The sequence below is a fragment of the Euprymna scolopes genome, chromosome 13 (genome assembly GCF_053919585.1).
Source record: "Euprymna scolopes isolate OS-2025 chromosome 13, ASM5391958v1, whole genome shotgun sequence".
Taxonomy (NCBI): Eukaryota; Metazoa; Mollusca; class Cephalopoda; order Sepiida; family Sepiolidae; genus Euprymna; species Euprymna scolopes.
The window spans coordinates 9,097,119-9,120,030 of NC_136494.1; the positions used below are offsets into that span (position 1 = coordinate 9,097,119).

Below are 22,912 nucleotides of genomic sequence, written 5' to 3' on the forward strand. Positions count from 1 at the left end.
AAAAAATAGGGTTTTATCTTTCTGGTAAATGCAAAAGTTGTTAAGAAATAATTGATTTTTTAAGTTATTCCGTAATAAAAAAATGATAACACAAATCTCTCGGCCGGTGAACACTATAAGTTTTCTAATTTAAAATATGTGGGACAAAAATTGATGCATCACTTCAGTTCTATATTGTTAATCATATCTACAGCAGTTATTTTTTTCATTGTTTATTTTTTTTATATTTTTTATTGTTAGAGGGAGGGAAGGAAGCAGAGAGAGAGAGAGAGAGAGAGAGAGAGAGAGAGAGAGCGTAGCGAGACCGACCGACTGATCCTAGTGTTTTCATTATTTAGAATATTATTGCTACTACTACATTTTCATTTGTGTGTGTATGTACTTACGCTCATCTATGTTTGTGTGTGTATGTGTGTGTATACTTAGGCTCATCTATGTATGTGTGTGTGTGTGTGTGTGTGTGTGTCTGTCTGTGTTTGGGAAAAAATTGATGCGCTCCTGTAGTTTTATTTTTTATAATCATATCTACAGTAGATATTTGTTTTTTTTTCATTGTTTAATTTGTTTACATTTTTTATTGTTTATGTGTGTTCGTGTGTGTGTGTGAGTGAGTGAGTAAGAGAGAGAGAGAGAGAGAGAGAGAGAGAGAGAGAGAGAAAGAGAGAGAGAGAGAGAGAGAGTGACCGACCGACCGACCGACCGACCGATGCTAGTATTTTTGTTAATCTATATATTAATACGATAGCTTGTGTGTTACTTTGTGTGTCATGCTTACATCTTTTTTTTATTTCGAGTGGCTGTCGTTTGATAATTATTGTGTCCTTCCATTTCTTGTAATAAATAATTTTGCTAAGAAGTTTTGGTTTCGTTTTCGTTTATAGATGATGGCACTCAACTCATCTATTTTTCTTATTTTTTAAATCAATACTTTATATATATATATTTTTTTAACGGTCATGCTTACATTATTAAATAGGAAAAATAAATAACTCACCTTTTTATTGTTCTACACGCTACTGTATTAATATATAGACTTGCTTAGATAAATATTTTAACAGTTTTAGCAAAAGAGCTAGAATAATATGATGGTGTCTTTATTCATACTGGACGCCCAGAATGCACTGCAGCAATATATTACATATGAAAGATGCCGCTGTGGAATTTCCACAGGTCTCGCTAGTTTATCATTATTTTAAAAATGGAAATTGCTCCAAGCAAAACATGAAGCTACTTGATTCAAGCACCTAAAAATGCTCGTAATATCTAGATTATTCGACCACTCTTTTCATCTTTCGGTCGATCTAACCTCCGACCTTCCTCAGGTGTATCTCGTCGAAATCGAGAATCTTTCTGCCGAACTCTGCTAACACGTGTGACGAAATGGATAAAATGTTTGGAAAAATTCAGTGTTAAATTACACTCTTCTGGAGGTTGAAGATTCACTTTAATGACGAAGAATATTGTGAGAGGATTGAAACTGATTAATCGAATAAACAGAGAGTGATTATTTTTACAACACGGCACTTATTGACATTCGACTTGAAATAACAACGTTGTATTAATCAGGGTAGCAGTCCCGTGATGACGTGTTTCACTTCGAAAGTTCTTGTGAAAGAAACTCTGCCCATAGAAATTTCGCCTGACGTTTAACACAGGGAGGGTGAGTTAAAAGTGGTAGCTAACGATTTCTTGCATTGAATGTCTAATTAGACAAAACTGATAACGATGCACATTTTTTTTTGATTTGATACTCCGTAAATCTGTTTTTTTTGTTTTTTTTTATTTAATGTTATGTTGTGCGTGATATGTTTGGGTGAAATATTTGACCATTTAGCATCTGGTGTATTTTGTTTGATAGTAAGATTATACTCATCTCTTTTCTATTTATATATAAAGGGCATTTTGTGTGCGATTTCGTTTCCTATGGACTTCGAAATAACTGGACCGATGTTTAAAAAAATTCACACAAATGTACTTTATATGTCTGGGAGTATTCTTAGATGGGTTTTGTATCAGAATGCCTACGATAGGTATTTAGAATTGATACTCGAAAAAAAAAATCCGATTAAAGAATGAAGAGTTCGATTTTGATTTTGTTAACACTTTCATACAACCTAACATCACAAGTGCATTTGAGACGTTTTTATTACCGCACAAGTAATAGAGTCCAGCGTATAAAATCAACAGTAGGTTAGTTCATAAGACAGGGGCGCGTTCAAAATTAATGTTTCTGTTTAGAGCACAACCGAATCATGTTACTTGGCTTTTGTAATTTAAACTTTTATTCAAGCCATTATATAAAAATAATATTTTGTATAAAGTCAAAAGTAGGTTCTCTTCAGTGCAATGTAGACTACAATGTATTGTGAGGAGGCATGTGAAGCTTCCTCTCGGTCGTGCCCCTGAGTCGAGCAAATAATCGATCGATTTGCTTAAAAATGGTTGATTTCATCGATTTCAATGACAATAAAAGTATTGGAAATGTGGAACATTCGTTGATCTTCATTCAATCCGGGCAACGTCAGGGCACCCTACTAGTCTGTTATATAAATGCAAGTCATCTGTGAGTTTATACGTCCAGGTAAATGTAAATAAGCTAGAAAACAGAGAACAACAGCGGTGACATATTCTTGATCGGTGTTGACCGGGATAATTAATATATAAATATATAAAAAAAGAATTAATTCATTCAAGTTCAACTGGTAAAGGATAGGTGGTTCTTCAAACATTTCCAAACGCTATATATTATATAAAAGAGAGGTGAATGACGTATATCGTTTTTATTATAAAAAGATTAAAATGAGAGAGGAATGAACTGAGTGGAGGTGGAAACATGGGATATGGAAAAATGGAACGTGAAAAAATGGGATATGAAAAAATGGGATGTGGAAAAATGGGATATGGAAAAATGGGATATGAAAAAATGGGATGTGGAAAAATGGGATGTGGCAAAATGGGATGTGGCAAAATCGGATGTAGCAAAATGGGATATGGAAAAATGGGATGTGGAAAAATGGTATATGGAAAGATGGCATGTGGAAAAATGGGATGTGAAAAAATGGGATGTGAAAAATGGGATGTAGAAAATGGGATGTAGAAAAATAAGATATGGAAAAATGGGATATAGAAAAATGGGATATGAAAAAATGAGATGCGAAAAAATGGGATATGGAAAAATGGGATGTGGAAAAATGGGATGTGGAAAGATGGCATGTGGAAAAATGGGATATGAAAAAATGGGATATGGAAAAAAGGGATATGGAAAAATAAGATGTGGAAAAATAAGATGTGGAAAAATAAGATGTGGAAAAATAAGTTATGGAAAAATAAGTTATGGAAAAATGGGATATGGAACAATGGGATATGGAACAATGGGATATGGAAAAATGGGATGTGGAAAATGGGATGTGGAAAGATGGGATGTGGAAAGATGGGATGTGGAAAATGGGAGTGAAAAAATGGTATGTAGAAAAATGGGATATGGAAAAAATGGGATATGGAAAAATAGAATGTGAAAAAAATGGGATATGGAAAAATGGGATATGGAAATATGGGATATGGAAAAGTGGGATATGGAAAAGTGGGATATGGAAAAATGGGATATGGAAAAGTGGGATATGGAAATATGGGATATAGAAAAGTGGGATATGGAAAAATGGGATATGGAAAAATGGGATATGGAAAAGTGGGATATGGAAATATGGGATATGGAAAAGTGGGATATGGAAAAATGAGATATGGAAAAGTGGGATGTTGAAAAATGGAATGTGGAAAAATGGGATGTGAAAAAATGGGATGTGGAAAAATGGGTAAACAAGAGAAGAAAGAGAGGCGGGTTGAAAGAAATAAAAGAAAGTTTTAATAGATTAGACTAGAAGGCCACCCGGTGTTGCTCGGTTGTAAAATACATTTAAATATGATATTCTAATTCGGGTATATTTTGTATTTATTTTGATTGTAGAATCAATCCGCTCTTGATTATTATATTGGTTCCAATATTTAGTCGTTACCGTTTAAGCCACCATCAGATGAATAAGAAAACGTTAAAATTTAAGCGACTTTAACGTATAAAAATATAATTGCGCATGCGTAGAAGAGAACTTTAATTCGACTGAAGCTTACCAATTTTTATTTTGTTATAAATTTGAGTTCTTAGCAATTACCGACTCGAATTTTATCAAATCGAATTTGTTCCATAAGTCCAAACCACTTATATATCAAGTTCCAAGTCTGTAATCAAACTATTTTGGTAAAGTCTGACAGACAAAGTCATTTTATACACACATACGCGCACCCACGCATACACATCTATATATCTATCTATACTCCTATAAATTTGTTTTTTTGTGTTGATATTCATATTAAAAACCTTTTTCTGTGTATTTAAAAAGGCATTACAACTGCATTAATCAAAATATCATATAAAACCCACGTAAGAACACTCACAGACATATCAAGTAACTTCGTGTTAATTTTTTTTTTTTAAATCGGCCCAGCCGTTTCTGAGTCCATAGGGAATGAACTCTCACACGAAACAAACAGTTCTTTTTATATAATAGTAGCGACTAAAAAGGAATTTTTTGTTGATACTTAAAAAAAAAAATGTATTCAGATATGATTTTGTCCAATGACTGGTACACAATTTTTTTTTCTGCTTTTCAGGGTGACGCTATCTTAACCTCGGCGACATCTGCGTCCTTGCGTTATCATCGAAACAAACCGAACGACCGATTTGCAAGGAAGCATATTGTGACCGTAAGGTCAAACGAAATGTATTCTTAATGGAGTCAGTTTCAGATCCCACGACCAACCGATCGCTGATAAAAATGATGTGATTCGTGTTCAAATTCAGATGCGGTCAGGAATATTACAACTTGATTTCGGTGTTTTCATTGGTTTCTCTGATTCAATTTTAAAATCGGATACTCACAGTAGGGACCACGTGAACCCTATCAGAATTTATAGTGAAAATGGCGCTATGAAACATATATATATATATATATATATATATATATATATATATATATATAAAAGTGAACGTGTCTGTCTGTCTGTCTATCTGTGTGTCTGTGTGTCTGTCTGTCTGTGTACATTTCCCTACGCAATAACTCTGTCAATTTTTAGTATATAGACTCGAAATTTGAAATACCGGGTACTGAGATTTGGGAAAATCGATGTGACGGGTGTCAGCCAGAAATTTGGCTGTTAAGGGGTCAAATTTCAACGATTTGACCTTTAAGAACTCTACCAAACTCCTCCGACAATTTTGGATCTAGACACTTAAAATTTTAGATATAGGTTCCTTGAACATGGATCTAACTTAATAAAGTGATTTGAGCCCGAGACAATAAATTTGAAGGGGTCATAATAGGGGTCAAAGTTTTAAAAAATTAACCATTTTTTTTGTTTTTTTTTGCTTTTTTTGCACAGCATACACCTCCAAACACCCGAGCAAGGGGTCAAAGTTCAACGATTTGACCTTTGAGAATTCTACCAAACTCCTCCGCCAATTGTGGGTCTAAACACTTGAAATTTTAGATATAGGTTCCTTGGACATGGATATAACTTAATAACTTGATTTGAGTCCAAAACAATAAATGTTAAGGGGACATAATAGGGGTCAAAGTTTTAAAAAATTGACCGCTTTTTCTTTTTCTTTTTTTTTCTCAACATACACCTCCAAACACCCGGGCAACGCCGGGCTGAAATGCTAGTATATATATATATATATATATATATATATATATATATATATAGTAATTTATAAAATCGCCATATATATTTTATAAATTTTATAAATTACTAACTAGCTCTACCTACGTATTGAGCACTTTTGAAGTAAATATTTAAAGTTTACGCATAAATCTATACTTTCGTATATTAATTTTATGTGAGTAAATTAAGTAGTTACATATATATATATGTATATATATATATATATATAATATAAAGCTGAATGTGTGTGTGTGTGTGTGTGTGTGTGTCTGGTCACGAATAGGCTCCTATATGGTTGACTATTTTAAAAAACTGATTACATATAATGATAGAAGATGTATCGAGACACAGGAATGGGTATGTTTGATCTGGCAGAACGGTGTTTCATTAAAATTGTGGGGTCTGCGTTCGCGCCTGGTCCATAAAGTATGGAAATAAAAAATTAAAAAAAAAAACGTTTACAAGTGTTTTTGATATACATGTACATAAGAATACTTTGATAAGTATGTTTCAACTTAAATAGGGATGGTATAATAAAATTGTGGGGTCTGCGTTCGCGACTGGCCTCCATAGAATGGAAATAGGCACAAACTTTAATAAAGACTTTTCATATCTATCTGCGTAAGTATACTTTGATAATTATGTTTCAGTTTGAAAAAATATGGTATAATAAAATTATGGGGTGTTCGTTCGCGCCTGACCTCCATAGAATGGAAATATGTCACAAACTTTAACAAGGTGTTTTAATATAGATCCACAGAATATTGTGATAAGTGTTTCAGTGTGAACAGGTATGGTATAATAAATTATGGCGTCTATCGATTTAGGAATAAAGAATGGCACTCCCAGCAGGATGGATCACTTCCCCCTACTGTCATGACGTAAGAGCATATTATGATAGTCACCTGCGAAACAGATAGTTAGGACGAAGAGGAAGTTTATTATAATAATAATAATAATAATAATAATGTTTTGACCCTTGACCCTGCCTGTCACAGTTAACAGATACTACGCTATTATCACAGCCAAAGGGTCACAATATTACATTAAGTGTTATTGGTTAAATATTTACACATACGTACATACATACATTTACTTTATTTATATAGAATTAAAAAAGAAATATTATGTAAACTCGGTATTGTGAAATACGAAACAAGAACACTCACTAAAAACTGAAACTAACGAAATATTTAGCACTATCTTTTCTATTCCTCCATAACAATGGATGCATTCTTTTACTAACACACCTCATTTTATTTACACATTGACGAAAACCACTCGATAAAGTTGTTTTAAATATTTGAAACGGACTCCATCTTCTTTTCTATACACTACAATCGAAACATCTCTACTTCATAATGAAGATACCTAGAGGGTGGAACGATAAAATTGTGCCCCTAATGAGAATAACATTACAGCTTTAGTTTTAAACTTTTATTGAAAGAAACAATTCAGATAACTTGATTATGTAGTAGAGCTGATATCTATTCAATGTGGCTGCCTTCAGCTCCAATCATCGCCTCGATACGGGTCCAGAACTAGTATGCCTTTTATACAAGCGCGGGTGAGAGCCCGGCGAATACTCGATGGATGGTGGCTTTGGTGTTGTGGGAGGTCATGTTTGTGTTGTTCTCGACATATGATCAAACGAACTAGTTCAACGGGTTCAGCCCGGAGGAGGAGAGGGTTTAGTGAGAGAAGGATACAAAGTCGTAGCACCCATTCTGAAGCAAAGCCTGGGGTTCTTTGGACTTGTGGGCCGGTGCCAAGTCCTGCTGCCACACCAGGGTTTGTCAGCGGCCACTAATTGCATCAAGGGATCACCAGAGTCTTCAGCACATCCAGGTACACTTTGGTGTTGACTTGCAAGACGATTGAAAATGTGAGGTGACATGATGTGGCCCTCCCTTGAAACCGTACCAAAGACCATAATATGGCTGAAAACTTTGTTTTCATCATCCTGGGCACATCCCTGTTATCCAGATTTACAGTGTTGAGGGTGCTGGCAATGGTCCTGTTTACATAACTTGGAATAATAGAGAGTATGAGTTGTACAGCGGCGCATCTCCGATCTTGCTCGTTGAACATTGCGTCACTTTCAGACATGATAGAAGGCTCTTATCGCTCTTGGGATTTGTACACAACTAGCTAACTAGTAGATGGCCTGCAACAAAAATGGAAAAACAGTTTTCAAATGGAAATGGAATCATGTCGTCTTTTCTAGAGCGACAATTTTATCGTTCCATTCTGTATTTAATAGACGAAAATTCTTACCTCGTTTGACGGTTTTATCCAAAAGAATAGGGTTTCCCTTCCAGGAACTAAGACGTCCTGCCGGGTCAAAAGTGGCCTGCAAATAACCAAGGTATTTTCCGTAGGCGTACGCTTGAACGACTAGGGCTATTTCTCCGTCGTCCTGCTTAACAATCGTCGGATAGTCTCCTTCTGGTTTTTCCCTTGATGGAGGCTTACCTGTATAGAAGTAAATAAATTTTAATTAAAGAGAATTATAACATCACCGACTAATCAATCTTTACTAGCTGTTACTACCAGGTGCTGCTCGGTAGTGTTTTACTTGAAATTTGTTAATTTTAAGTATGCTTTTTATTCATTTATTTTTTTTTTTTAAGTATGACGTTTGATATACCGTTTCTCCCTAGATCAGCGAAGTTAAGCGACTTAGATTCTGGCCAGTATCAGATAAGTAAGGCAATTTGGTGATCTTACATGCTGTGTGTCATTTGTTCATGATTGAGATATGTATGCGACTGGGGACAGCTTGTGAATTTTATATTCCCTGTAAACTCCAAAGAAAACCAACATAGCTCGCACAGGGCTAATATTATCGGTCTGATTTTCTTTTCCAAAGTAAAATTCTAAAATAGAATCATTACTAAGTGTTTTTTTAGAGGCTGCGAAATTTAAATTTAAATAAATCACAGAAAAATAATTTTATAATCCAAATATATGGTTTATTTCAAAAACTAAATTTTGCTATTCATAATTTAAATGAAATTTCGAACAAAACAGAATCTAGACGTTCAGTTTTCAAAAATTCTACACATTAAATTAGACTGTATTTCGGCAATAACGCGTCGATTGTTGTCTTCCACGTTGTCTACTGTGTCTGGTTTATCAGTGTAGACATACGATTTTATATACCCTAAATTAAATAATCTAATAGGATTAAATTGTACGAACGAGATGATAGTTGACATATCCTTTCTGTGAAATTATTTGTTCATCAAATGTTTCTCTCGGTAAATTAATCGTATCGTTTGTAATTTGCACACGCTTCTCAGATGTCAGTCTCTTCGTGAAGAATTGCCAAACCAAGCTGAACTAAAAATAACCGATAGTTACCAAATCTGCAATTAAAGAAAATAGAGTCGTCAATTTAAAGTTCGCCGCCTCTAAAAAGAACACCCCTTATAAGCGACATAGATTATTTTACAATTGGTAAATTAATCGCAAACAATTTACTTAGTTTTAATTACACATTTACTGTCGCCTACGAAAATTCCATGAACGTCGGTGGAACGCAGTACCACGAGAATGCTTTCCAGTTTACTACAACACGATCGCTTTCAAGTTCAATGTAAATAAGTTCATATGAAGCCGTCCACTTAAATAATAAAATTCTACCCAACTTCTATAACCACATGATACTCATTAGCCCTCATACTCGAGTACGTTTCTGGCCTTGATAAGCAGTGGCTCGCTCGTAAAAAAATACATGTTTAAATAAATTTTCTTGTTCTGAAAATTTTTTTTAGATGAGAATCGATTATTCATATTTGGATTCTTTGGATTATTGTTCTTACCTTGTGTGTTATTTGCATAACATTTCGACCGATGTAACTTCAGACCTTCTTCACGTATATCTTGTTTAACTTGGAAAGGTTTCTGTCGAGCTCGGGAATTTGAACAGAATTTTGAACGGAATCCTTTATTTAATTCACGGGAGTAGCATGTTCTTGTTCCTTCAGCCACAACTGGATAGAGGTCTTAGGTAATTCGAAATTGTATTTTTTTTTATTTTGGTCGCCCACACTGAGAATTGAACCTTCAACCTTCAGGTGAATATCACTTTTTACAATTGATTTTTTCAAGTATTCCGATGAATCCAAATAATACGAATAGCAGATTCTAATCTCCCAAATTCAGAAACGGCAAATTTAATTTGGGTAAATTATTTGAAAATTTATTTTTTTAAAACTTATTTTAATTTAAATAATTCTGTAGAGTTAAATTGTGTTATTTTGAATTTTTGAGATGAGGATTGATTATTTATATTTCAATTGTTCGAACTACTGTTCTTATCTTGATTGTTATTTTCACAAAGTTTTGGCCGATGTAACCTTCAACCTTCTTTAGGTGTATCTTGATGAACCTGGGAATCTACATGGAATGTTGAACAGAACTCTATTTAATCTACAAGGGTAGCATGCTCTCGTTTCGTCAGCCATGTCCGAATGAAAGTCTTAGTAAATCGCAATTCTATTCTTCCTATCGCTCGCATTGAAGATTGAACCCCCAACCTCTAGAAGAGTGTCACATACAACTGGATTTAACCTGATACTTTATCTGTTAAACCACGGGTCGTATCGGGTTTAATTAAGAATGCCATTTGAGATTCCCGAGTTCGGCAGAAATGTAACATTACCCAACACGTTGTAGCATCGGTCTCAAAGTAGGCAAAGAATAGAAAATAACTTCAACCCCTTTTTGTAACAACTACCCTTATTTCCTCACTCTCCCACCACGCGTGACTTCTCGTTACAGCTCTCTTCTATTTATAGTCTTCTTTTTCCTTACCGCGACGTCAGTTCGCTCACGGCTTGGTATTTGCACTTTGCCGTCCGCGTTACGTTACATAAACATTTTGTAGTTAGACAAGATACACCTAAAAATGTCGGAGATGATATCGGCCGAAACATTGTTAAAATATACAAAAAAAAAAAAAAATAAAAACGTAGTTTTACAAGTTTTAAGTTCTTTTAGAAAATTTTAAATCAAGATATAATAATGCAAATCCTTATGTCTAGAATCCTTATTCTGATTTTGATCAAAATTCATTACATGATTTTGATTCTCGAAAAAAATCTAAAATTTAATTGTTGGCGTTAATAAGCCTGCAGAGAAATTAAGATTCAAACAAGATTTTTAATTGTATTTAATGAAAACGAATCAAATTCGAAAGGGAGTTTTATCCTTGGTCCCCCAAATCAACAGATATTGGACCATTCTTGTTTTGATCTGGTCCTTGTTGATTGCGGTGTAATGCTATTTCCTGCGCAATTCTAAGAAGCTCACTCGCCCAAAGATTGCTTTTTTTCTTTGAGACAGTTTATTGCTAATTGCCTGAGGCGCCCTGAGCGGAGAATGTCGACTAGGCAACCCATGCATAGTTTGTAAGTCAGAGTGCCCTCCCTAAGGTCGCTGACTTTTTCAAGTCTACAGTTCTAGGAGGCCCATCCTCCCAGAGATTGCCTCCTTTCTTTGAGAAAGAGATAGTTTATTGCTAATCGTCTGAGGCGCCCTGAGCGGGGAATGTGGACTAGGCAACCCAGACATAGTTTGCAGGTCAAATTGCCCCTCTATAAGGTCGTTGACCTTTTTTCAATTCTACATTCCGACACCGCGTGCTACAGTTCTTGCAGTGGGAGAGAACTAAATTCCATCCAATGCAAATCTGAAATTTTTAGTTTTTTTTAACTCATGTAACAGAGCGCATATCAGCGCGTATGAAAATAGCAGCAGCAGCAGCAGCAGTAGCAACTGAAAGATCAATGGTAAGTGATTGTATTAGCAACAGAAGCAGCGTTTGAATTAGCAAGTGTGCTCGGGGTTGCGTTTGAATAAAAAAGAAAGAAAAGGACACCACGTGATCGAAAAGAGAAAAAAAAAATCGACGCCGACGGACGTAAAAGTGAAGGCGAGAATGGGCCGGCTGTGGCCAGCATGGGGTCGGAAGAAAGAGAAACGCTAACCAGGTTAGATGGACATGTGGCAGTGAGATACTTATTAAGTAGTGTTGAGACGGGAGAGTAACGGTAATAAATGCCGTCCCAGATTTAAATTCATTTTTTGTTCAGTTTTTTTTTTGGCTCCTGCAATGTTTCACTGGGAAGTTGAACCAATATTAACCCCTCCCCTCCTAAGAACGCTTTATAATACTGAGGATTCACCAGATGTTATATCTGCGTCCGCTCGGTTGTATATGTGTGCTGTTAGGTATAGCAGTATGTACGCACTTAAAAAATAAATTTTTCCCCGTGTATCGCATTTATGTCGGATGTATAATGCGCAGCGTTGATACTGTTAATCAGCATCAAATATGTGACCTCGCAGAACTTTCGGATCAAACGCTAAATACCAAAAAGAAGAACATAATACGTAATTTTTAAACATTTGCTTTTCTCTGAGTGTTTGCATTCTTATCTTTTTCAAACATACTTCATGGAAACATTCCTTAAAATAAATGTTTATGAAGAATGCCCGAACATTCTCACATGTCAACAAACTTGTATTATATTACTCATTATATGTCTGTGCATATATAGGTATATATGCACATACAATTTTGTTTTATACACACACACACACACATATATATATATATATATATATATATATATATATATATATATATATATATAAATAACGATTAAATTTACCTAAAAGGTTTAAGATGGTAAACCTAAAGTATATTATAAATATAAAAGAATTAATATTTATAAAGTAATCTCAACCAGATGTAAAAGCTCGATAAAACCAAATAGGAGATAGAGCTTATAAGAGCAAACAGTTAATAAAACATGTTAAAAAACACTTTGAAAAAGAGTTAAAAGCATATTTAATCTGAAAAGGAAACACTTGATAAGTGGATTAAGGACTATCCACTTATCAAGTGTTTCCTTTTCAGATTAAATATGCTTTTAACTCTTTTTCAAAGTGTTTTTTAACATGTTTTATAAATTGTTTGCTCTTTATATATATATATATATATATATATATATATATATATATATATATATATATATATATATATATATATACCCTTATTTAAATATACATCTTTATTTCGTTGGAATTCTTAACCCATTTTATATGAATATATATATATATATATATATATATATATATATATATAATATATATATATATATATAAGAGCTGTATTTATTAAGTTTCCAATTTTTTTTTGTACTAGCATTTAAAATTGTCTTTTACTCTTGAAAATACAATATGTTATTGCTGTACATTTATAAGATGGCTGACCAATTCTTATTATTTCAGATTCAAATGAACGGCTACAACAGGAATTTCAATACACCCTACTAAAGCTTGATTGTCAATTTGGTGAAGTTCAAAAATGTAATCTGGACGTAATGACACTTTAGAAGAACGATATGCAATAAAATTCTGTTTTAAACTTGGTAAAACTGCCACAGAAACGTGTGAAATGCTTTAGAGTCTTTTCGGACCATCTTGCATGAATCAAGCATCAGTGTTTAAGTGGTTTGATGTCAGTGTATGACACGAGGAACTGAAGAATACATTTCCAACAGGACACAAGTCCATCTTTGCCACAGACTACTTAATAGTTTCATGTGCTTACTATCAATGAAAGAACCCATACGAAAAACGTCTGGAAATATAATATATACAATATATTTCTATACAACAACGAACGACGACGACGACGACCACCACCACCATCATTAACTATCCTATGCACCAAACCTATATTTCTACAGCCAATGAAATAATGATCTCTCTTTCAGTCACTTTTAACATCGCCGCCTTTCATACCAACCTTTTCAACTTTTCTTGAATTTTATTTTAAAACTTCTAACAAGCTCACACATTCTCTTTCTCTCTCTCTCTCTCACACACACACACACACACACACACACACACACACACACACACACACACAAGCAAGCCGTTAGGTATTGCCCGGTCGTAAAATACGTAAAAATGACTTATTTTAATTTATCCAGATTTCTTATTTATTAATATAGAGCCAATTCTCTATTGATCAATATCCAATATATAGAAACTAGCCTGGGTGCCCGGCGTTGCCAGGGTCTTTGGAGGTGTGTGTTGAGCAAAAAGAAAAAAAATGTGGTGGTAGGCAGGCAGGATCGAATCCGTGCCGCGAAGGAGGAAAATACCGTGAAAAAAAGTGACGTTTTTGCTGTTGCGTCCATCGCCAAACCGGTAGTGGCGAACGTTTAAATTAATGCTTGTCAATCAAAAATAATGCTAGACTGCTGAATATGTAGTCGTAAGTTTGATCTTTGTTGGTGGTTGATATATGTTGATAATGAGTTATACACACAAACACATATCCATTGATATAGTTTATGCACGTAAAACTATTTAAATAAAATATTTAAATATTTTTTTAAAATACTAATATATATATATATATATATATATATATATATATATATATATATATATATATATATATATATACATACTGATCAGTAGTTATGATTCCCGAAAGAATGAAACACTAGTGTCTGTAGATATTAAAATTTTATTATTGTAATAATTATGTCAGCCCCTTTAAAAACTCTGTTCTTACTGTTGAGCACTTTAAAGTTGAAATAGAAAGTCACCTAAGTTCACATACATAGATTATGATGTTATAATCATTAGATCACTATGGCGGATGTTACGACATTTAAAAAAATAAATGTAAAAATTTAAACGAAATTTTTCGCGGTTGAGATTGATTTCTTCCTTGCTAATGAAGTCAGAGGTGGCTTCGTAGCCGGGTTCGAATCTCTCAACCGGTATTAATCGTGTTACCCTGCACTGATGGTTCCCGAAAAGATGAAACACTAGTGTCTGTGGGTATGAAAAAATTATTATTGTAATAATTTCTCTCGCTCTCTCTCTCTCTCTCTTTATATATATATATATATATATATATATATGTATGTATAGAGAGAGAGAGAGAGAGAGAGAGAGAGAGAGAGAGAGAGAGAGAGAGAGAGAGAGAGAGAGAGAGAGAGAGAAATAAAAAGGAACAAACCGTGTTATGTGTTCATCAACGTTTCGTCTTTATTTCGGGACTTCTCATTCATCCAGAGGAAGTCTCGAAATAAAGACGAAACGTTGATGAACATAACCTGGTTTGTTCCTTTTTATTTCTCTATTTTGTCGGAATACTATTTCCATTATTCTCATCATATATATATATATATATATATATATATATATATATATATATATATATATATATTAGTGTTGGACGATTAATCGAGAATTGGACGATTAATTTTGGGAAGTATCGACATCGAAAAAATGTGTCATTATTTTCCTATACCACAAATCGATTCTTTTGTCTTTTTTTTATTTGATTTAAAAAAATCTCTCACTGCTGGTAGTAATATCGAAATTATAAATATCCACTGATTTTATACTATAAGTGAAATTAAACTCTATAGATCCTCCCCACAAGTGTGTTTTTGCGTTTGAGAAAATATCTGCACATTTAACGTGTTTTTATGGTAATCGGGAAAAATGATTCTACACTTGTGAAAAAAAAAAATGGGCCAAACAAATTTTATATATTTTATTGCACTAAAAGCTATATTGAACAAAGAACGATTGAACAAGGAAACTTAAACGAGACTAATAACACAGAACAAGCCATTTACTTTAATAAATGCTTAGGATGGAATTGCATTCCCTTTTGATTTCTTTAAAAGATCAATCCTTTTAGACATGCTCTCAAGCAAAGTGGAACCCTGTGAAGATAGAGGTTATTCGATTTGCTTTGCATAGCCTCCCACAGTTTTTCATTGTTCGAAAAAGTTCTTCCAGCCAATGCACGAGATAATATGAACCAAATATTTTCGATTGGGTTTAAATCAGGGCTTTGACCTGGCCAAAATATCACATTAATTGAATTATCAGAAAACCATTTTTTGTGACTTTAGCAGTGTGTGCAGGAGCATTATCATGTTGAAAAATAATGTTTTGAGATATTCCCAGCTTCTGGATACTTAGTAACAGTTCAGTTTCTAATATTCGAATGTATTCCTTTGCATTGATTGACTTCTCACATCTAAGAAGTTCCCCAACTTCTGCTGCAGTAAAAGTTCCCCATACCATTATCTCTCCATTCCCGTGTTTAAATGTCGTTTTTATGCAACTTGGCGTATATCTTTCTCCAGTTCTTCGATTGCACCATTCGAGAGCATCGGGAGCATCAATAACAAGACAAAATCTTCATTCATCTGACTAGAAAACTTTCCTGAACCAGTCTGCATCTTTCTTCCTATAACACGAGAAAAATCTCTTTCTATCTTAAATAAAAATAGCTTCTTTGCACACCTTTTAGAAGAAAATCCCATTTATTTCATTCGTCTATATATTGTATATCTAGAAAGAGAATTTCCAGCCCCTGTTTTAAATTTGCTATGGTCAAAATAAGTTTTCTTTCAATCCTTCAAAACAGTTAATTTAAGCCTGTGGTGGTCCTTCAAAGTGGATGCTCTAGGGCGACCAGATCCAGATTTCCCTTTTACCAAGCATTCGACTTCGAACCTTTGACCAATTCACTTCACTACAGAAAGAGATGTTTTCATATTTTCTTTTCTTAAAATATCAAAAATCTGCTTGTAAGTCATTTTGGACTGCTTTAATCCTGCAATTAGTTTTTTTTTTATATCTTCGCCAATATGCGGTCTTACCATTTGCAGGATGAATTTTTTCAAGTATTATTATACGCTATAATAATAATGGTCTACAAAATAGAAATTTTCAATTAAAATTAACAAAAATTAATGGAAAAATATTGAAAAATCGATTTCTTTCTTCTTTCACTTGGCTCATTTTTTTTTTTTTGCTCATGAATGTATAGTTAAATATTTAGGAATGTATAAAGAATCAGAATCGGTAGTTATATCGGAATCGAGGAGAATGTTGGAATCGTTCCATCACTGATAGAAGTATATAGAGATAGAAGGTTAAGAACAATAAAATTAGTACATTATTTACATCATTTCCAAAGAATTAAAAATCCACAAACATTTTGCGTTCAATCCTTTGTGAAACAAATTAAAATATATTTATTTGCGTCACAATTATATTCCTACACACCCAGTGAAATATCTACCCCTCCTACTCTCAATCCCTTTATATCTAACCTCTACATTTTTCTTCGTTTCTCTGAACATTACATTATTTACGCTCTTACTTTAACATTTTTCATATGAAAATGCATTCTTTTTTTCATAAAGGCCTTCCGTCACATATTCGCAGGCCGCCTGGCCTTGCCCAGTCGTAAAATTCGTTTAAATATGGCATTTTAATTCATACGGAATTCATTTTTATTTTTATATGCAATCCTCTATTGATTATTATATTGTACCCAAAATATATATAGCAGTCATTTCCAAATTAAAAAAAAATTACTTAGGTGCCATCAGTTAGAATCGAAACCAAAACTTTTAGCGCCGCAGCCGTAGTTGTTAAAGTCTGAACTGACGTTATACGGATAAGAAATAACAATAAAAATGAACGGACTTTAATGTATAAATGTATATTTGTCCATGCGTAGAAGAGCACTTTAAACTGATTTACGCCTGTCAAATTCCAATTATTTTCAATTTTGACTCTTTAGTCGCTATTTTTACTGGCTAAAGACCAAATCGAATTTGTTGCATAGGCCAAAACTCCTTACATATCAATGTGCAAGTCTGTAGATAAAATTGACAGATTAGTTCGGTAGAGACCATTCGTTACACCAAAGATAAACACGCCATTTTATGTAACTACTTCATTTACTCACATAAAATTAATATACGAAAGTATAAATTTATGCGTAAACTTTAAGTATTTACTTCAAAAGTGCTCAATACGTAGGTAGAGCTAGTTAGTAAGTTATAAAATATATATGGCGATTAAGCTACACTGAATATTCTGCGTTTCATCCACTCTAGGATTCTTCAGGCTTATGAGTCCTAGAGTGGATGAAACGCGGAATATTCAGTGTAGCTTAATCGCTATATATATATATATATATATGTTCTCAACAATAAGAAACGAGTTTCTTAAAGGGTCTGACATAATTATTTACTATAATTATTAAATACCTACAGACACTAGTGTATATATACATAACACTCATAATTATTAAATACCTACAGACACTAGCATATATATATATATATATATATATATATATATATATATATATAATTTACTACAATAATTATTAAATACCTACAGACACTAGTGTATATATACATATACATTCATAATTATTAAATACCTACAGACACTAGTGTATATATACATATGCATATATATATATATATATATATATATATATATATATATATATATATATATAATTTACTATAATAATTATTAAATACCTACAGACAGTAGTGTTTCATGCTTTCGAGAATCATCAGTGAAGGGTGTCACGATTAACACCAGTCGATAGATTCGAACCCGGCGACAGAATCCATTGCTGGCTTCCTTAGCAAGGACCCAATCCATTCGGCCACCGTTAACCGCGAGAAATGCTGTTGAATTTTAAATATTTGTTTTCTTAATGCTTTTTAACGTCTGTCAGAGTGATCTAATCCTTATATACAGACGTTAAAAACATTTAAAAATAAATGTTTAAATGTCAACAGTATTTCTCGCGGTTGAGTTAGAGATGGCTTCTGTTGCAGGGTTTGAATCTATCGACCGTTGTTAATCATGAGTCCCGAAAAGATGAAACACTAGTGTCTTTAGGTATTTAATAATTATAGTAAATGATTATGTCAGCCCCTTTAAGACATTTGTTTTTTATCATTGAGCACTTTATAGTTGAAATAAAGTTGGACAATTTAGCCCATAAATATTCATATAATTAGATCACTCTGAAAGACGTTAAAACATTTAAATAAATGTTTACATTTCAACAATATTTACAGTGGTTAACGGTGGCCGGGTGGATGTAGTCCTTGCTAATGGAGTCAAAGATGACTTCTATTGCCGGGTTCGAATCTATGGACTGGTGTTAATCGTGACACCCTGCATTGATGATTCCCGAAAGGATGAAACACTAGTGTTTGTAGGGATTTAATAATTATTATAGTAAATAATCATATATATATATATATATATATATATATATATATATATATATGTAGTAGAGATTTAGAAGGCTGTCACAATGCGAGGAATTAAATATAGTCGTTGTTGGTAAGAGAAGACGAGAACAAGTGGCGATTTACAAATCAATAAGTACATACATATATTTTATATATACATATATTTATTCAGTTGTATTGGTAAAATGTCTTACTTGTTATGTCTGCGACAAATTCCATTATTAATTTCGGAAATATTCCCTTTTCAAATGGTAGGCGTAACAGATCGATTCAAAGCATGCTAGATTATTATGATGATATATATATATATATATATATATATATATATATATATATATATAGAGAGAGAGAGAGAGAGAGAGAGAGAATAAATGACAAAAAGTTATATTCCAAAATTCATGATGTTGACCATCTTATAATTTATTCCTTTAATTCAGTTGACTTATACAATTCTTGGCAGTGCCTGATTCGTAGCGCAAAATCAATCACTTAATTATTATATCAATCAGTGAATCTATTATGTCCTAAACTCCTCAGAAGAAATAGCAACAATCAATCCATCAAAAGGAACTGAAGTGTTATTTTACATGATTAAAATCCGAAAATTAGAAGAGAAGCTGCAAATACCTTTTTATTTTTCCATTTTATTTTTCCATTACGACATATTGAATTCAAAATGGCGTAATGGAAAAATAAAAAGGTATTTGCAGCTTCTCTTCCACACACACACACACACACACACACACACACACACACACACACACACACTCATACGTAACGTAATTATTAAATTTTACTTATTATTTTTTGTTTTATTTTTATTTATTTAGTATATTAGCTGCTCTTTAATCAGTTTAAGTCATTGTTTCACACCTGATGAGATGAGTACCTTTATCGAAACGGTGATTATACGCGAAGGGTTTTGTCTGACATTCATTTCTATTTATAAACTTATATGAACACTAATAAGGAGAAGGTTGCGCTAATTAATATAACACATTGTTTACATCAGTTACAAGCATTCAAAGATTAACAAATATTTGGCGTACGATCGTTTCTAGCATGATTTAAAATATATTTATTTACTTTTTTGTGAAAATATTTTTGAGAATTCAAAAATATCACTTCTTCAACCTTTATTTCAATTTTGATCCAAATCCATTGCATGAGGAAATTTTGCTTAATTTTCTATATTTTAAGTATTTTTTCTTATGTTAGTGTTATGTTTGCAGGTTGAACCAAATAACGTATAAGGCAATACAAATGAAGACTCAACAAACAAAGATGTCTTCAAGTCCAATGTTAACAAATTCCTAATGAACCGCCCCCTTAATTAAACACTTCATCAAATCTCCACACTAACGTAATGTACTTGCAATAACCCTTATCCCTGAGTGGCTTTCGGGCCTTGATAAGTGGTGATCACTGTGTAAAAAAAGTGTAGTAGGAAAAGTATATTTACAGTATATTTACTTAATGATTGTCAGCTAAGAGAGTCTTGGCTGGAGAACACATCTGCTCTCGGCTCGGCCTTCGGTGGCTTCTGGTTAACACACCTCAGACTAACCGAGTCTTGTTATTTATGTGTAATATTATCCATATATGTAAATGAGTGGGTGCCACCACAACAGTTAGTAAAATCATTTGTTCTACAATGAAATGCATTTCAAATGCATTTCATTGTAGATAATTAGCAACAATAAATTAGTAAATATAATGAAATTAATTAAAATGAAATTAATAATAAATATAATGAAAATTAATAATTATAATGAAAATTAATGATTATAATGAAAATTAATAATTATAATGAAAAGTAATAATTATAATGAAATTAATCATTATAATGAAAATTAATAAATATAATGAAATTAATTAAAATGAAATTAATAAGTATAATGAAAATTGATTATAAATATAATGAAATTAATAATCATTATAATGAAAATTAATTATAAATATAATGAAAATTAATTATAAATGTAATGAAAATTAATAATGAGTATAATGAAAATTTTAATTAAGAAATGCTGTATAGTCTTTATGATGAACGAACCCGACACGGAACGACTCTGACGTATTCCAAAAATCACTGAATTTTATAAAGTTATATACTGTATATCAACCCGCCATGACATCGTTCAAAATTGTCTTCAAAAATATTTCTTTAGTTAATATATTTTTTTAGGTAACGTCGGGGCACGGGTCAGCTAGGTTACAAAAAAAATTTAACTTTCAGAACATACGAAACATTGTCAGTACAATGACCTCCAATAGTAAATAAGGTATGGGGGTTACTGTAATAATTCTTACTAAGAGTATAACAGAGTGTGGAGGCGCTTATGCATATGCATACGAAATGACGGCGCTGCAACTATAAAAAAGAGAGAAAGCACGTTAGAGAGACGATCACGTTAGAGACGTGGATGACGTTCGGGAGACGTCACAGCTGTAACGAGAAGTCACACGTGGCGGGAGAACAAGGAAATAAATGTTGTTGCACGAAAATGTGAGTTCGAGTTATTCTTTGTCTTAGTCTCCTTTGCGACGTAGACTACTACAACGTGTGGGTCCCGTGTGTAAACGTGGGTAACGTTACAAGAGTAGGATAGATAAATAGAACATATGAAGGATGACTAACGATCCACATTTATCCCACACTTTTGATATTTTTTTGCCGAACTTCTTCATCTTGTTGCTCTTATTCATCATCATCGTAGGAATCAAAAGATTCTATTGTTGTCATTGTTTTCCCCGATATTTTTCTATTTGGATTTGTTTCTAGAAAGACATCGGGTATCTACGGAAAGGATCACGTGAAAAGTGCGAACTTCTTAAGTAAAAGTGATTTTTGTGGAACGAACTGGATTCGAACTTGAAACATCCAGGTCGTCAGGCCATGTCGTTATCAACTAGACAATTGTCGCCTCACGTGTTACGGGGCTAAGGATTTTTATCCTGAGCACCCAAAATCAACAGAGATTCGTCCATTCCTGTAAGTTAAGTTCTGTGCAGTTCTAGGATGTCCACCCTCCCAGGCTTTGCATTCTTTCTTTGAGAAGGGTTTAGTTTATTGGTAATCGCATGGGACACCCTTACAGGGGAATGCCAACGGGGCTGCCTAATCACTTTTTGCAGGTAAGAGTACCCCTCCTGTGAGGCGCTGGTTTCTCAATCCGACTTTCCGACTCTGGTGTTTAAATTCTTGCAGTAGGAGAGAACTAAATACCCGTCGCCCCACCCCATCCACAGCTTCTTGTAAAACTAATATGCAACATCTAGTATATGAATTGATACAGGCTCATGATGTGCTTAAGCGTTATTGTTCAATATAACTCATGATGTACATTAGCGTTATTGTTCAATACAAGTTCTTCTGTGTCGAGCCATTAATCTTGTCTGCCTGTTTGGCTGAATGCTTTTTGGCGAATAGTATACATTCGCCCTGACTTTTGATGGCTTTTGCTTTTCTTCCGATGTTATCAAATTGAACAGGAATGATTTTCATGCAATGGAGGTCACTTTTTATCTTTGGCAAGAAGCCGCATAAATAAGTCATAATTAAACATTGTTATCAGCGATGCTTGTAACTAAGAAGATTTTTGTTGTGGCCTCTGGTTTCGTTTCCCAAATGTTTTATAAACTTTGACCTTGCTGACTTGAAATAAATAACACAGCTTGCACTTAAATGTGGTCGGAAATTGAATTGCAGGCTTCCGTACTTTATTGCCTCTTTTTATTTTAACGTAGGCTGATATGTATATATATATATGTATATATATATATATATATATATATATATATATATATATATATATTGATGTTGTAATTCTGTAGATGTTCAGTGTAAATGGAGACGCTGTGATATTATTGTAGCTTTTTTTGTTAAAACTGCAAAAGTATTTATCTAAGCTAGCATGAACGCCCGGCAGTCGTAAACTACGCTTAAATATGATATTTCGTAAACTACGCTTAAATATGATATTTTAATTCGTGCAGATTTCGTATATATTATTATGGAGTTAATGCTTTATCGAGTTTTATATATTATA

The 22,912-nt window shown here is 33.2% G+C and overlaps 1 protein-coding gene across 1 annotated transcript in view; it reads right to left on the minus strand.

Annotated features, from left to right (window-relative positions):
• Positions 1-22,912, minus strand: part of LOC145291936 (snake venom 5'-nucleotidase-like) — a 177,963-nt gene that overhangs the window by 43,240 nt on the left and 111,811 nt on the right. Inside the window, exon 4 of the mRNA XM_080137854.1 lies at positions 7,993-8,190. Coding sequence (XP_079993980.1) covers positions 7,993-8,190 — 198 coding nt within the window. The remainder of the gene's footprint in view (positions 1-7,992; positions 8,191-22,912) is intronic.